Below are 16,162 nucleotides of genomic sequence, written 5' to 3' on the forward strand. Positions count from 1 at the left end.
TCGGATAATACCAGCACAAGTGAACAACAAAAAAATGGCAGAGCTGGCACTTCTCCTACTTCTAGAAAAAGCTCTTTATCAGTCACGTTATGACAATCTAATCAGATCTTACAACAAGTTTTATTCAAAAAAAGGGTTTTTTTCTGTTCAGATTGTTACCCTGAGACTCAGATGCTCTGTAAATTTTAACCTTGCATATGTGAATTCTGCACAGTTTGATTTTACAGATTACAAAGCTGGATCTTTGCAAAACAAGTTAAAACTTGATTAAATAGAAAAAGTCTTAATGCAGGGAAAGACAAACCATAAAATTAATATGATCTAGCCACAAAAATAATATGATCTAGAAAATTGACTTCCTATTTTCCATTCTTCTATGTGCAGGAGGGAAAAAATAATCACCATGTACTAGATAAAAGAATCTTCAAACAGTCTCTCTCCCCTTTTAACAGGTTTCATCCCAATGACCCTTTGGGACACTGCAAACAAAGAATGCCTATAAAAGAATCATATTGCTCACTGGAGCAAGTTACTGCAACTCCAGTGACAATATACATGTAGTTTGGTTATGTTTATTAAAGAAAAAATAAAAGAAAAAAATAAGGATGTTCTCAAATTTGCATTTGCATTGAAGTAGGGATATTGAATATTTACAGAGAAATTATGAAGTATTTTAAGTGTCATAGGATCAGTCTCCCAAAGAAATACTCATTAGACTTGGTTCTGCCCAAGAAGCAAAATTTATTGTGTTTTGAAATTGATTGTATTTAAGAGAGAAGTTTTGTCTCTCGGAAAAATGGATTGTCTAATCAATGTAGAATAAAGGGTGAAGATGTGCCAAGACCTCCAAGAGTACTTTGTGAACTTGATGAGATCTCTAGGTGGCAGGGGCCCTTGGGGAACTTCTGGTTGGTAAATCATTATTAATTTTTATACTTCTGGTTTTAAGCTAAATACTAAATGTTATATGTAGATCTCAAAGAGGCTAAGATGTTACTATATAGGTTAACAGTAGGAAATTTAAAGTAGTGCAGGGTTACAGCCACAGATTTTGTTGCTTCTGTTACCTTTTCTTTTGTGTAGATAAAGTCTCAGCCAAGTTAGAACTCTTCTAAGTAAAAGTATTGCAGAAACAACAGTTCTTGACTTCAAGAAATAAGTTTTAATCCTTACATTAATGTCCAAGTGAGATCCATCTTTACACCAATTTGTTTACTGTTGCACACAATACAAATTTTTTTTCAACTCCCTCAAACCTTCTTTTCTGTAGATGATTCAGCTAAGCCTCCTGTCCTGATTAGAGAGTTAAGTTCCCTTTTTCTAGTTGTCTGTCCTGAAAGTTCAGGCAACTGTTTTTCAGGCTCAGTACTCCTATGGTTTTCCTGCTAGAATTGCACTCCAAATCAACTTCTCCCAGTGCACCTCAATTTACTTTTGGTAGTCTTCAGGTGGGAAGAGCATAGCAACATTACATTTCTTCTTTTTATGCTTTCAAGCAAGCCATATGAATGGATCGGTTGACTTTATTAGCAATATACTATACTCTGTTTTCCTGTCTATGAAGTCAATATTAATTTTACCCATCCCTCAAAAATGTTGTGATTTTAATCTAAAAATATTCTAATTTGTTTTGATGGAAGGAGTTGTGTGTTTGTTGTTTATGGTGCATTGTAGCAGACTGACCTCCAGATTCTGATACACATTTTCAGTTGAAATTTTGGTTAAACAAATCATAAGTAAAGAATTTGCACTTGATTTCTGTAAAACAATGTGACCTATGATGAAATTGTCAATGTTAGTTTAGCCTGTCTTTTAATGTACAAATAATGGACAAATGCTCATCATCATCAGTCTATGATCACTTTACTGTTTCTGACTGACCTGTCACTCAAATGCAGTGTCTCAGCTGAATTGTTATAAGCTTTTTCTGGAAAAGTTCAACTAATTCGTTGCAAAGTTTTGGTTTGGTTTGGTTTGTTGTGGTTTTTTCTTTTTTTTTTAATATTGAGATGTTTAACCTTAGGATTTGATATTTATCTGGTTTTATTATGTTATTTTTCTCAGGTCATGCACAGATTGTCCATCTGTTATTAGAAAGAAATAAGTTTGGAACCATCCCATCTGATAGTCAAGGTGCAACACCCCTACATTATGCAGCGCAGAGCAACTTTGCTGTAGGTAGCACATACCCTAAATGTGAAGTAAATGTATTTTGCTGAAATATTTATAGTGTAACGAAGTGTTTGAGTTGGTTTTGAAATCATATAAACACAGTGTTGTTGGCATGAGTTTAATTCAGACTTTTCCTATGTTATGTGATATAAATGTGGTTAATTTCAAACTATTAAAAATAGATTTTAAAAAAACTAACTTGCTGTACAAAGAAAGGCACTTTGAGCTATATATTTGCATCAGAACACACAATAGTCATTCGGGTGCTTCAGTAGAAAGCAGAATGGCACCTACCTTTTTACAGTCCTTTTACTTTTTAAGGCTCATTGTAGCAAAATCTAAGCAGTTATAAGCAGTATTTAGAGTAAGATGACCTGTATGAGTATTTACACAGCTGCTGCAGTACCAGTCAAACCAGTCTTTGCATTCAAGAAGGTGATTAACTTATGAATATTTGGTATTATGAATGAGCTGTTGTCTCATAAAGGATGGCTGAAGAGCTGAGTAACTTTTATCATAATTCTTCATTTTCTAATTCTTCATTTTTTAAATTCAGACAACAAAGAAAATTGGTTTCTCAGGCAGCCTAATTCTTACTTTGGTATAATACGTATTTTTTTCCCGGAGCAAGATCAGATACAGTACAGCCAAGTATAAAACTCATCAGTTTAATGATTGCTGGTCATAGATGTTACAGAAATAGTTCTCAAGTGCTGGAATTTAGGAAAGCTTTTCTCAAGCTCCTCTGCCCCTCGTAGTTTTCAGAACCTTCCTTCACAAAAAGGGTTATTTAGTGCCTAATTAATGTAGTTATGTAGTCCATATTGCAACATTTTCTTAACAGGGATACTAATTTAGGTCTTTCTTGCATACATGCATGTTAATTTTCATAAAACAAGGAGAATTTTAATGCCCTTGAGAAAATTGAGGTTAACACATCCAGAAGTACAATTGAAAGGGGGAACTGACCAATGTCTGTTAATACTACAACTGACACCTCATGCCTCCTTGTGAGAGTGAGTTTTGGGGGTTTGGTGGGGTGTTTTTGGAGTTGATCTTTAGTAAGACCATCCAGATATTTTTTAAATTCAGACTTGTTGAAGTATACTTTTGTGTATAATTTTTACTTTTTTAGAGAATTATTTTTTGATGCTGGTTATTGTCTTTTGTGGAGTATGTACTATTTGAGTCTAACTCACACACTTAAAGTATTTGTGTTGTAAAAGGCTTTCTTTCAAGTTTGATTTAACTCTTATACAGATAGAATGCTGGTGATTAACTCTGCGTTCTTTTATCTCTTTTCTTTTCTATATTGATACATTTCTAAAAAATGATTTTTCATACTGGCTTGATTCAGTTGACTGAAAAATCTTCATTATGTTGCTGCCTTTTGATCTCATCAGCCAGGCAAATATAATATCATTTAGGTTTTTTATGGAAAAATAAAGTACATAGTGGAATCAGACATTCTTTAGTAATCTTGTGTACTTACAATGAATGTACTGTTTTCCATCTTGCACAAAGAATCAAGCAGGAGAGTTTCATTTAGATCTGCAAGCCTCTTTTATCTGGAGACATGTTCAAGAGCCCCTGCCTAAATTATGTCTGGAGCCTCTCTCTGTTTTTACTAGTCCAGTTGTTTCAGAGCACCACTGTTTGCTTTTTTTTTTCTCCATTATATGCATATCATTGAGTAATTCTCATCACTGCATTCCATATACATAGTCACATAACTGAGTGGAGACACATCCATGTTCTGGCATATAGAATAACAACTCTATATTTACAGTTTGAGATTCACACTGTTGTTCTATTCAGTCTGCCTAAGTTTGGATAGGTGTGGTGTGTTCCTCAGTTAAAATGTTATGGTCCTTAGTCCCTAATAGGAAGACAGTTTGGTTCTTTTGTGTTTATCATAAATATTTGTATGGCTTTCAGTTTTATTTGCTTTGCTATTTTGTTCTTTCTTCTGTTTTTTGTTGGTTACTTACTATAATATGACATTTTTGGTTTTTTTAAAGACTGAAGAGATTTAGCCAACTCTTAATTTATGTGAAGAATTTGTTCCCTAAGACTAACTTATCCCCACTTACTACAGACAGGAAAAGTTCTAGAAGAGAAGTTACCTAATATAACCACCCAAATAGGTTGCCTGAAATTTAGATGGTATAGAATGCCCAAATAAACATCTCTTTTTAAATTCATGTGTGAAGGAAGATGCTCTATTTGTATTGACTTCAGTATGCAGAATGCAGAGCTAAATATATTTTTATATACTTCTGAATTTTTCCAGAAGTGTCCAAAGCAATGTACTTTTCTTTCACATACTCGTATAGATAGATCTAGTAAATGAAATGTGGATACCCCATCTTATTCTTAAATATTCAAAAATAGTATTTAGTATTTTTCAGAGTTTCCTGATAGCACAAAATGAAGTGATACAAGGTTTACCTCTATGCTTTACTGTTATTTTTCAACTTTGTTGGTTTTTATGGGTTTTTTCTCCACTTTTTTTAATAGTGCTAAAATACCTGTGATCTTACATAACAAAATACATGTAGAATTAAGCGGTATTGCAGTAATGTTTTGATAAACCAGTAATATTTTTCCCATTGCTTTCTTCTCAGTGACTACAGTGTCTTTTTCTTCATTATGATGAACACATGATGTCTGACACTAAAAAGAAAAAATTATGAAATAAATGACAGTGTTAAACTCCTAGTTAAGAATGCACTATGATTATTGGTGAGGAAAAAGGCATAGCAGAAAATACAGTGCTCCTGTTGAGTTATTACTCTTTATAAACATGAAAAGGAAAAACTAAGCTTTGATTTGCTTCATAAACAGCTAAATGAGACACAGTAGTTTCTTGTTGTTACAGATTTCTTTTAATCTTAATTTCAACAGTATTTCTTTTCAGGAAACAGTTGAAGTATTTTTGAAACATCCTTCTGTAAAAGATGACTCAGATCTTGAGGGAAGAACATCCTTCATGTGGGCAGCTGGCAAAGGCAGTGATGATGTCATTAGGACTATGCTGGCTTTAAAATTGGATATTGATATCAATATGACAGACAAATACGCTGGCACAGGTAAGATGCTTTACAGCAAAGAGCCACTGGAAATTTCTGGTCAGTGTGATTTCCATCAGAAAAAACATTGTTAGAAGCTATATTAGTCTTTTCCTGGATGCGTGGTTTAATCCTGAAAATATTTCTGCATTAGTTTAATTATGTGTGAGTGTAAATTCTTTGCCTTATTGTGGGAAAGAAACAAACCTTTTCTTCATGTATTGTATCAGTTAATTTGAAATATAGCAAGAAGAAGTACTGCTGTGCTGCTACCTACATCTGTATTTTGAAGAATAAAATGAAATATAATGGCATAAAAAGCCCTCCCTGAAAATGCCTATTAAAATTTATTTGTCAGTAAATACATACTTTGAAACAATATAGAGCAAACTAAACAGTGAAGTGGCTAAATTATCATCACGAAAATCACAAGTACCGTAGTTGTTTGTAAAGGTAGTGTAATAAAGATTAGAGCTATTGCACTTCTATTGTCCAAAAAGTGAGTCAAACTTGATATCCCCCAAGTTTATCACCCCATTATCTTCCCAGAGCAAAAGATAGGTATCCAGCACAGTGATTCAGGATTCAAGCATGCAAGTCATGAAATTCAAAATTTCCTGTATAATATATGAATTTATCTCATTCATGAAAAAATATAAGAATTTGTGGTATAAATATTGTACTTATGTAGTGTTTTCAACAAAAACAGGATAACAATTCTGACAGGTATCAAAGTGTTTCTGTATTACTTATAGAAAAAGAGGAGACTGTGTATATATGGGGCATAAATTGGAGGGGTTTGATAGCACAGAGCTTCAAACAGTAAGATGTGTAGGAGGAGGTCAGGAACTACCCAGTGCCACACACAGCCAGGTCACAATGTTAGAAGTTAAGTGCAAAACTGTATACCTGTGTATAATAAGTAGTAAAATGACAGCCAAGCTCATAGTCAGACCACACATCCATGAATAATACAATAATACAATAAAGGGCATTTCTCCTATGTAATTTTAAACAGATAAGAATGTATAATTGCAATGTTTGTTTATATAAATTTTCATGTATTTGTTGACTGCACATATATACAAACTAGCCTAAGCTGCGTGGTTAGATTTAGGAAACTTACAGTGTCGATTTATCCCAACCAAGAAATAAAGATATGAGTTTAACAACTTTTCTCTTTTCAGAGTGCACTTTGAATAACATACAAATGGTAAATAAATGCCACGTCAGGGTTGTGTGGTTCAGGATTTTTAAACGTAGATTGTATGAATATTATTTTCATATTAAAATTTGAATTTTTTTCATTTTCTTTGGTGATATGCTGGATCTCAACAAAAAGCAAAATACACTTAACATAAAATTGTATTCAAATATCTAAATTCTTGCTTTTCTTACAATTTAGCACACTGAAAAATAATCAGTCTTTCTAAGTTGTGGTAGTTTGTAATTTTTGAGTTTAAGAAATACTGCAACAAATAAAATATCAGTCTTCATGTTTAATGACTTTATACTCTATGATTGTACTCATTTCATCTTTTATCAGTCTTACCTACATTTGCTACTTCCTGACAATTCCCTTTTAAATACTTTACAGTACTTGTTTCAGACCTTAAGGTGGAGTAATGTAGTTACTGTGCAAACCTTCTTACAAAAGGTTTTCTTCTTTGCAGACAGTACTCACATACCGTGTTTCTGAAATTACTCAGGTGTGGATTTCATGCTTGAATAATTCAGGTGGTTGGGCTTATTATCTTTCAGTCTTAAACCTTTTGTAGCAGTGATATGTAATCACTTCTTAATCTTGATTTTGTTGTAGGGCTTTTAATCCAAGGAACTGAATGGGTTTTCCATTTACTTTAAAGTGCCGTTGTGGAGAACACACGAATAGTCTTAAAGTGGGGAACTGTTCTGTTTGTCGCTTGCTGTCGAGCAGCCTGAACTAAACCATTGTGCAAGCAAGTGCAGTAGCATGGGCTTTATTATAGGGAGCTGTAAACATTAAAGGAAGCGCACCAGTAAATCACTCTCTGATTTTTTTTTTTTGCGAAGGTTCTTAATCATTCCCAATTTTTCGTAAGGGAAAAGTAGCGTTGCATTCTGACGGGAAACTATGCACTAGTAGAAAATAGTGTACATGCCACTGTGCCTGGGATACAGTTGCTGAGGAGAGTTCGAGGTTGTGTGTTTCTGACTTTTGTGTGCAACTCGGTTAAGCTCAGTTATAATGTTGCGTTAACGCAGTCTTTTTGCATTTACTTAAAAAAGACCAAGCTCTCCATTCAGCTTTGCTAGAACATCGAGACTCTCAGTATTGTGTAGGAGAATGACACCAAGGGAAAGGAATTTCCCTCTTCTCAGAGATCAGCGCTGCAGGAGCGTTACAGGGGCAGCTTTATAGCTCTGCCGTCACTGTGCACAATGGAGAGGGCTCTGTCTGTCGGCTGAACAAAGGGCCTATTGTAACCAGCTGGCTGAAGAATCTCTTCAGTCACCGTGACTCCATCACAGAAAATTTGGCTTACAAGAAAATATTGAGCACAAAGTGCGAAACGAGATGCCTGCGTCAGAATGAGTGATAGGGGGGGAAGAACCAGCCAAGCTGACACAGCAGCTCTTTTTCTATTGTATTGTTACACACACCCCATGTGTCATCTGATGGAGTGGTTTACTGCCTTTGGTTTCATAAGAAATTCAGGACGAAAACCAGAACCTAGAGTTTACTTTGAGGTCAGACCATGAAAACCAGACCCTTCCCAATGTATGAAGCGGCAGGGATCTCATTCTTGTTGAATTTCTACTGATAGCCACCCACTCACATGGCTGCTGGAGATGCGCTTATTTTTCATGAGCTCGGTGAGCACCGCTGTGCCTTTTAGCTGCAACAGTTAAACATCAGTGTCATCTCAAAAGCATGATTTCAATTACTAAGGCAGCACTTCTCATAGTGTCTCTGACTGTGACCCCAGTGCCTCATTCATCTGTATCACAGTTCCAGTTGCTATCACTGATACTGAGACTCTGTTTTATGGCAACACACTTCAGCTGGATTAGGTTCATGGACAATACAAACAACCTGAGCATTTTATTAGTACCTGTGTAACAGGCTATGCTGGGTTACTGTTTCATAAGGTGTGCGGAGTTGGTACCACTGCTACACAGTAGCTGGCAGATACAAAAATCCAGACTGTTTTGATATTCTGGCTACGGTTCAAGAAGCAGTTCCTTCTCACATTGGGCTTCGTGATGTGCATTTCTGTATAATACCTCTGCTGGATCCTGACCCTGTCTGTTTTAATATTAAACAAATACTTGTAGGTACATAAAACAAGACATGTAGATACTGTTTAGAGCCCCACATTTTTCTGGCTTGAGCACACTCAATTCTCACTAAGGATGAATACCTCTGAAATTTCACGGGGAACTCACTTTATTAAATGCACATTTATGGACTGCACTCTTTTGTGTTTTTATTCTAGATTATTTTGGTTTTTTTCATCTGTAAAATACTCCACATGTAAGGCAGTGTGAGAATGTAGGTTGTCTGATTTGATTACTGACTGTAGGAAACAATCCAAAGTATTTTGAATTCAAATTGTAAATAAAATCACCAGTTTATGTGCCCTCCATTGGTTTGAAATCTCACTGCTCTGTGTAGTTCTCCTTTCCTTCAGTAAGAATTGTGAACTGGTCAGACTGGTATTCCAACATTTTCCTCAACTCCAGCTGACAGTGCCTGCAGGATGGCAATAGCAACTCCAGTTACAGGACGCCACATCTAGAACTCTGAGTTCTGAAGTATCTGAAGTAGTGTAGTTTTCATTCAACTGAACATCATAAATCGTAGATATGAGACAAAATGCAGTACCTGGTTTGTAATCTTTTTTTTTTCCCTGAAGAAACCAGGGAGCTGGAGATACTGTGTGTGCAAGATACGATGGCCTTAGTACAAAATTTTATGTAAAATTCTTTCTGAAAAGGTTGGGGGAGGAGCAGGAACAGCTGGGTGGTAATCTGTAGTTAGTTTTGGTTGAGACAACTTTGTTTATTTGAAAGGAAAAAAAAGGTATTTTCAGAAAAGCATTGAAGAAATAATTAAGGGTTTCTTTCACTGGTGATGGGCAGTCTCAGAAATACCACAAAACAGAGGCAGAAGTAAATAATGTAATATTCTCTTAATCAGAAGCTGCTAATCTTCCACAAATCCTCAGTATAAGCCGATCTTGGTAGTGTTAAGCTTAAAATTTCCATTTGTGCAAGTTAGAAACATGTTTCAGGGCTAACAGTTATCCTGCTTATGGCTTATGTGGCAAGAAAATGTTGTTATATAATCACTTGCTAGGATTCTTCAGTTTCTTGTGGTTGAAAAGTACCTTTTCCACCAAAATGGTTGAAATGAATTTTTATTTTGACTGTTCTAATTGTGAACTTCCGAAGCTTATGGTATTGTGGTTTGTTTTTCCTACTCCTTAATTCTTCTAGCATTACACGCCGCTGCCCTTTCTGGCCATGTCAGCACAGTGAAATTGCTGTTGGAGCACAACGCACAGGTGGATGCTCTGGATGTCATGAAACATACCCCGCTTTTCCGAGCCTGTGAGATGGGACACAAAGAAGTGATACAAACACTCATTAAAGGTCACCTCTTAACGACTTTACAAACTTGTCCGGAGTTCTGGTGCTGCTTTCTGTGGGACTGGGAAATAAATAGATAGCTGAGCAAGAGGTGGGGGTAGGAAATTGTTTCCCTAGAGTGGGTTTTGTCCATAAGTACTCTTTGTGGGGTAACACTAGTAAATGTAAAAGATTATCAGATTGTTGTGCAAAATAAGTGTTAAATATAAAACTTTCAAGACTGGGAGAGTTCTTTTCACAGCTCATTTCTGCTCAAGCCCTTGCAAGTACATTCTAGTCTCTCAAAGCAACACTTCCCCCCAGCAGATCATTGTTTTTCTTTCTTTTTTTTTTTCTTCATCAGAAAGACCAAATTAAGCTTTCTTCACTTTTGTGAGAAAGCATTTCTAGCCTTCTTTGAAGATATTTTGACCATTTAAATGAATCTTTATTTTTTAATGCAGATAACTATCAAAATCCTACATCATTAATATTTTCCTCTGATTGGTCTTTAGAAGCAGTATTTTATCTGTAGGCAGAAACAGGTTTTAACAATGTACACAGTGTTAGATAATTGTAAAATGTCTGCTGAAGTGTAAGAAGTATGGTGAAACAACAGTGGTATTGTGTCATTTTAGCTTCCCAGAAACATCTCCCTCCTACTTCAGACATGATCCCATTTATGGACAGATGAAGTATCCAGGCTAAAAAGTTGCAAGTTTTCCATCAGCCATCTTTTCTTACTGAAAAATCTACTTCTCTTCATGATCTGCTGAGCATATTTTAACCTCCTATGAAGCTCTTCCTCCCACTCCCTGTGCCATTTAGCTTTTGTGTGTGCAAGAACCTTGTAAACATAATCGAGTTATGTTTAATTATATGTTTTATGATATAGACAGTCGTCGTTGCTGGTTGGTTCAAGCTTTTGTATTTGTGGAGTTTTATTTTTGTACAGAATTTTTACATCTTGCAAGAAGACAGAAATTTATTATCTGCATTAAAGAGCTTTAGCATGCTTGAATTAAGAAAAAAATTAAGACTTTTCCACAAATTATTCTTACACTGTAAATATTTCATCTTACCTGCATTAGAGATTTAAAAACAGATTTAATCTGAGTCTAGTGTTTAAAAGTATTTTTCTTGTTAACAAATAAAGGTTTTGCTGACAATAGGCCTGAAACAAGTAGAGACTAGGTTTTTCAAGGGCATTTGATAAATCTGGAGATTCTAAAGCATCAGAAAGGATTTGAAAAACAAAATTCAAATTATTTTCAGAAATGCTTGTCTAAATTGTCATTTTACCAAATAAGTTCTAGTTGAACATAAACTTATTCTTTTCTTTTCTTAACATTCAAAAGTGTTTTCTTTTTATGCTCAAAAATATATTTGCTGTTTCAGGAGGGGCAAGAGTAGATTTGGTTGACCAAGATGGCCATTCACCTCTTCACTGGGCAGCCCTGGGAGGAAATGCTGACGTGTGCCAAATCTTGATAGAAAATAAAATCAACCCTAATGTGCAGGATTATGCAGGTAGAACACCTCTGCAGTGTGCTGCTTATGGAGGTTACATTAACTGCATGGTAGTGTTACTGGAAAACAATGCAGATCCAAATATCCAGGATAAAGAGGTATGTTGTTCTTCACTGAGGTATATAATTAACTTTAGAATAACCATACATCAAAACATATTCCTTTTCTTCAAGATCCTTCTCTTTTCTGGGACGTAGAAGCATCTTTGCTGCCTCCACTTCAAAAATCTTGTATGAAAAGTAGTATTTTAATGTGCAGCATGAATTGAAGATTTGTATTTTTCCATATCACTTTTGATTTTTCCTTATCAAAGTGTGATTATATGAGGAGTCATATTAATAATCTGATTTCTTAACTTCTGTGATTCCTTATTAACAGCTCACATAGGAATGTGATTTTATAGTCCGAAATGAGTTTCTTTAGCATAGAGACAGAGCAAGCAAGAAAGTAAGGTATTGCAAGTGAGATTGCACAAGAACTGTTTCAATTACTAATCCACATAAGTATCCATATATGTATACTGTGTCCAGGTGAAAAAAAAAAAAGGAACACTGACTAGGTTGTATGTTCTTTTGTGCCCTTATTCAAGCAGTTAGTGAAATTAGGAATCAGAGTAATTGTGCAACCTGTAACAGATCTCTTTCTTATATGACATAATTTCTCAGAAGTCGGTAGAACCTCATCAGTCAAAAGAGCTTCACCCAATTTGTTAAATTTTTCTGTAGTTATTCTTTGTAGGGCATAGATAATTCCAAGTAATAGAAAAGTGGTTTTCATTATGAGTTCTTTCTTTTGCAAAGAAAGCAACTCTAGAGCTAGTCTCCTAATGCTACTTTTCAGCTGCTTTAGGTGAAAAAGCACTAGTGTTGTAATCTTGTTTAAAAAAAAAATAATTAATTTTTAAGTGCTGCATTCTTCTTATTTTAATAAAGAAGTTTATTCAGAACTAGTTTGTCCTTCATGTCCAGAAAAGCATTGAATTACACTATGATTTATGACTTTCATTGTAGCATGATAGAGTTTGGGGATAATGCTTATTTTTGTTCTGTTTCTATTGTTTACAGGGAAGAACTGCCTTGCACTGGCTCTGTAACAATGGCTACCTTGATGCTATAAAGTTGCTGCTCGGTTTTGATGCCTTTCCTAACCATATGGAGAACAGCGAGGAGAGGTATTGCTTGTCTGAATGTGTTATTTTGTAATTTAGCAGTACTACCTACAATTTAAATGTTAAGTGTTCAGATATTGCAAGAGAATCCTAATCTTGCATCTAAAAGGAGTCCTGTAATTTTGCACTTCAGTGTCAGCTGCTTTTCTAATGTGAAATTTCTCTCCTTTAACTAAGACATTGCAGCTTCAGCTATTTATACTTTTGAACCTTGAACTTAGAGATTTCTGCAAGTATTTACTCACTCTAGTCTTGTTTGATATATTGAAGATCTTTCTCATTTATATGAAGTTCATAATAGGTATGTACAGACAAAGGATGAAAAGGCATTTCTGCTGCTGTTGGAGTAGACTGGAATTTTTCTTTTCTATTTGGTAGGAATTCAGTGAGAAGAAAGAAAATGGGAGAAATGTAATGTTATGTTTTAAAATAGTGATTACAAAGTACCTGATGGCTAACTGTATTCTAAAGGCCTAGTTTAAAAAAAAAAAAGTCTCCTATAATCATAAAGAGACAGCACATTTGCATCTCTTTTCTTTGTCTTTCATTGACATATAAATAATAGTTTTTTAAAAGTGATTGGGGTTGTGGAGTTCAAATTAGTCGCCTGACTGTGAAGATAATTACTATTAGCATAAATATATAATGCCTTTTTTTAGAGTAGATGACCTCCTCATAATTATAAATAAAACTATGAACAGTATGCCATATAAATTTGAATATTTAAACATTTTAAATAACTTAAGGAGTTTGAAACCCCATATTTCAGTGCTAAATTTGATACTTCCATACTTATCCCAGTTTTTAATTGCTTTCTTCTCCCATCATTTTTCTTTTATTCTCTACTCTAAAACCACTCAGATTTCTCTTCCCTTCTTCTTCTTATTTTTTATTGAGAAACAGAAATGAAAGTATAACTAGTTCCTAATTAAGTAGTGCCAGTGCTCTCTTTAGTAATTTTTTATAGAAAATTAAATAAACAGTTGTAATTAAATTACTTCTAAAAAGTAAGATTAAAAGTCACTATTTTGCCGGAAAGGAGGCTCAAATGTCAAGAAAAGACCTTAGCTGTGGTTTACCACATTCAGATAGTTATTTTTGTTTTCCTTCTGGCATTAATACATGTTCGTATCTATAAATCTAGATTACTCAAAATATAACTAGCAGTATTCCAAATTTCTGCCATTAAGCACTAGTTCATGTGCAGAACAAAAGAGATCTCCAGTATTTCTAGATGAATTGGTCTTTAAATATAATTCTGCTAAAGTATATATAGCATATCAAAATTGCACAATTGTATCTTGATACATATCTACAAATCTTCTTTTACTGATGAGGGATTGGAAGTTTGGAAAGTAGAAAAATCAAGTTGAGTGTTGTAAGAGAGAGTAAAAATAACCTCAGGGATATGGTTCATCTGTTATTGGATGAAATTGTTTTTTAATCAGTAACAATTTCACCAAATAGTAATTTTTTCCCAATATATCTATAATCAGAAGCTTCCCAACTTTATCTTAGCGTCCAATATGAGATACCAGTTAAAAATTAAAACATAATGGTTCAAGCTAATTAGATTAGTGAAAGATGAAGCTGAGATTGCATCTAGGATTTTAAGCTGCCCATTTGCTTGCCAGATATGTGATCAAGTGCTGGTCTGGAGGGTGCTGGGTTTGTTGTTCTTCGCAAATTTATTTTGTAACTCAATTTACCATCCTGGGTGCATCATGTGATGCAAGGCTAGCTGCTGTTTGACCACCTTCGTGCTAAAATTCCTTATAACAGCTGATGGCTGATGTCTTCTTCATGTGTTTTCCTGTGAAGCCAGCTGGATTTGAAAGCTATCTGTTTTAGAGAGAATCAGTGGAAAATTTAGAACAGCCTTTGAACTGACACTACAGAGAAGTGTATGTAAAGAGCCTTGAATGGGTGGTGTCCAGTCATACAAATCCCTATTCAGATTTGATTTGAGTGATTTTTTTTACTTTCAAAGGTAGCTCTAATGGAGTTATAGAATCTATGTTTAAAAATATGGGTCCTCATGACTGGGACCTGTAATAGAATACATTGTCTTGGTAGATACATGGTAGTAGCATAAAGTTTGCTTTAGTGTCTTTTGTGTCTTTAAAATATTCAAAATTACTCATACTTCAAAAATGTATTTTACTGGAATTATGTTCTTTCTGAAGTTCCCATTTCTGGGTTATCAAAAATCTGTATCTCTTTAAATGCTACCAGCAACACACCTTGACATACAAATTTTCATGTTGTGTCATTGTCTTTATTCCTGCAGACACTTCAGTTCAGATACTGTTAATCCTTCCATCAAATCATTGCTGCGTGGCAAGTCCAATTGTGCTTTCTGTCTGTTTTTCTTTGCTTACCAGCACTGCGTCCTAGCAAGTTACCATCAAGAAGAGCCCTAATTTTCACAATCACATGCATTGACACTTGTTATTTGATAGTCTTATGTTACATGGTCTTGATTATGGTCTGTGACTAATAATTTTTGGTCACTAAATGTCTCTACCTAATGTTTCAGTGTTGGTGAGGGAGATATGTACGTTTTGATCCTGCGTTGACAATGGGAAATTTGGGAATTATTTTTAAAAGGGCTTAGGTGGCTTTGACACCATTAAAACCCAAAGAATTTAATATTTTTAACACCTGTGTCCATTTGGAAACAGACTTTAGTCTTCCTAGTACTTTAAAAAAGGATATTATCCCTTGATACTGATCTAAACCTGCTGCTTGGTCAGTCATACTGTCCTCAGTTGTTGTTATAGAGGCTAAGACATATTTGACAGTAAGTCTCCAGAACTTAAGTTCATATGGAAATAGCACAAAAATGTTTTAACTTACTTTTTTCTTTAGATTTCTATATGAAAACCTCAATAACACCTTTTAAAGATCACTTGACTAAAGCAGTTAATTCTGTGGATGGGCTTTTGGGAGATTTTGACCAAACACTTCATATAGTCTGGTCCCTCCCACATTTCCATATGAGGAGAATAAAATAAGTCTTAAACATAATCACATTGTGTAGAATCAATAGGATAGGAAAACAATACTTAAAAATTAATAAAACAGCGTACTGAAAGCAGTGTTTCATCTCTCTTCATTCTAGAACTTGCCTTAATATGAAATGAGGGTGAAATAAATGCACATTATAGTTAGAATCTGTAATAATTGTTGTGATTTGTTTGGGTTTTTTTAGGTATACTCCACTTGATTATGCCTTGCTTGGGGAACACCATGAAGTGATTCAGTTCATGTTAGAGCATGGGGCTCTGTCTATAGCTGCCATTCAGGATATTGCTGCTTTCAAAATCCAGGCTGTCTACAAAGGATACAAAGTTAGAAAGGCTTTTCAAGAGAGGAAGAATCTCCTAATGAAACATGAACAGCTGAGAAAAGATGCTGCTGCCAAGTAAGTCTGAGACTTGAAATCTTCTCCAACAAATGGACATTTGTCATAAGTTTGTATTCATCAGTGTATGATTTTATTTGTTATTCATCATCATTTATTGTTCTTCTTAGTAAAATTTGTGAAACCAAAGGAAGCTTATAACTCCCATATACCTATAGATGGACGGAATTTATTTTCCAT

The 16,162-nt window shown here is 34.7% G+C and overlaps 1 protein-coding gene across 9 annotated transcripts in view; it reads left to right on the plus strand.

The window, feature by feature from the left end:
- The window catches only part of INVS (inversin), a 92,871-nt gene that overhangs the window by 53,371 nt on the left and 23,338 nt on the right, over window positions 1-16,162 (plus strand). For all 9 annotated transcript variants that reach the window (XM_027643831.1, XM_027643826.1, XM_027643828.1 and 6 more), the window contains 6 exons: window positions 2,065-2,174; window positions 5,093-5,264; window positions 9,726-9,881; window positions 11,256-11,485; window positions 12,452-12,558; window positions 15,770-15,982. In XM_027643831.1, coding sequence (XP_027499632.1) covers window positions 2,065-2,174; window positions 5,093-5,264; window positions 9,726-9,881; window positions 11,256-11,485; window positions 12,452-12,558; window positions 15,770-15,982 — 988 coding nt within the window. The remainder of the gene's footprint in view (window positions 1-2,064; window positions 2,175-5,092; window positions 5,265-9,725; window positions 9,882-11,255; window positions 11,486-12,451; window positions 12,559-15,769; window positions 15,983-16,162) is intronic.

This window comes from Corapipo altera, unplaced genomic scaffold (genome assembly GCF_003945725.1).
Source record: "Corapipo altera isolate COAL_440 unplaced genomic scaffold, ASM394572v1 24b, whole genome shotgun sequence".
Classification (NCBI taxonomy): domain Eukaryota; kingdom Metazoa; phylum Chordata; class Aves; order Passeriformes; family Pipridae; genus Corapipo; species Corapipo altera.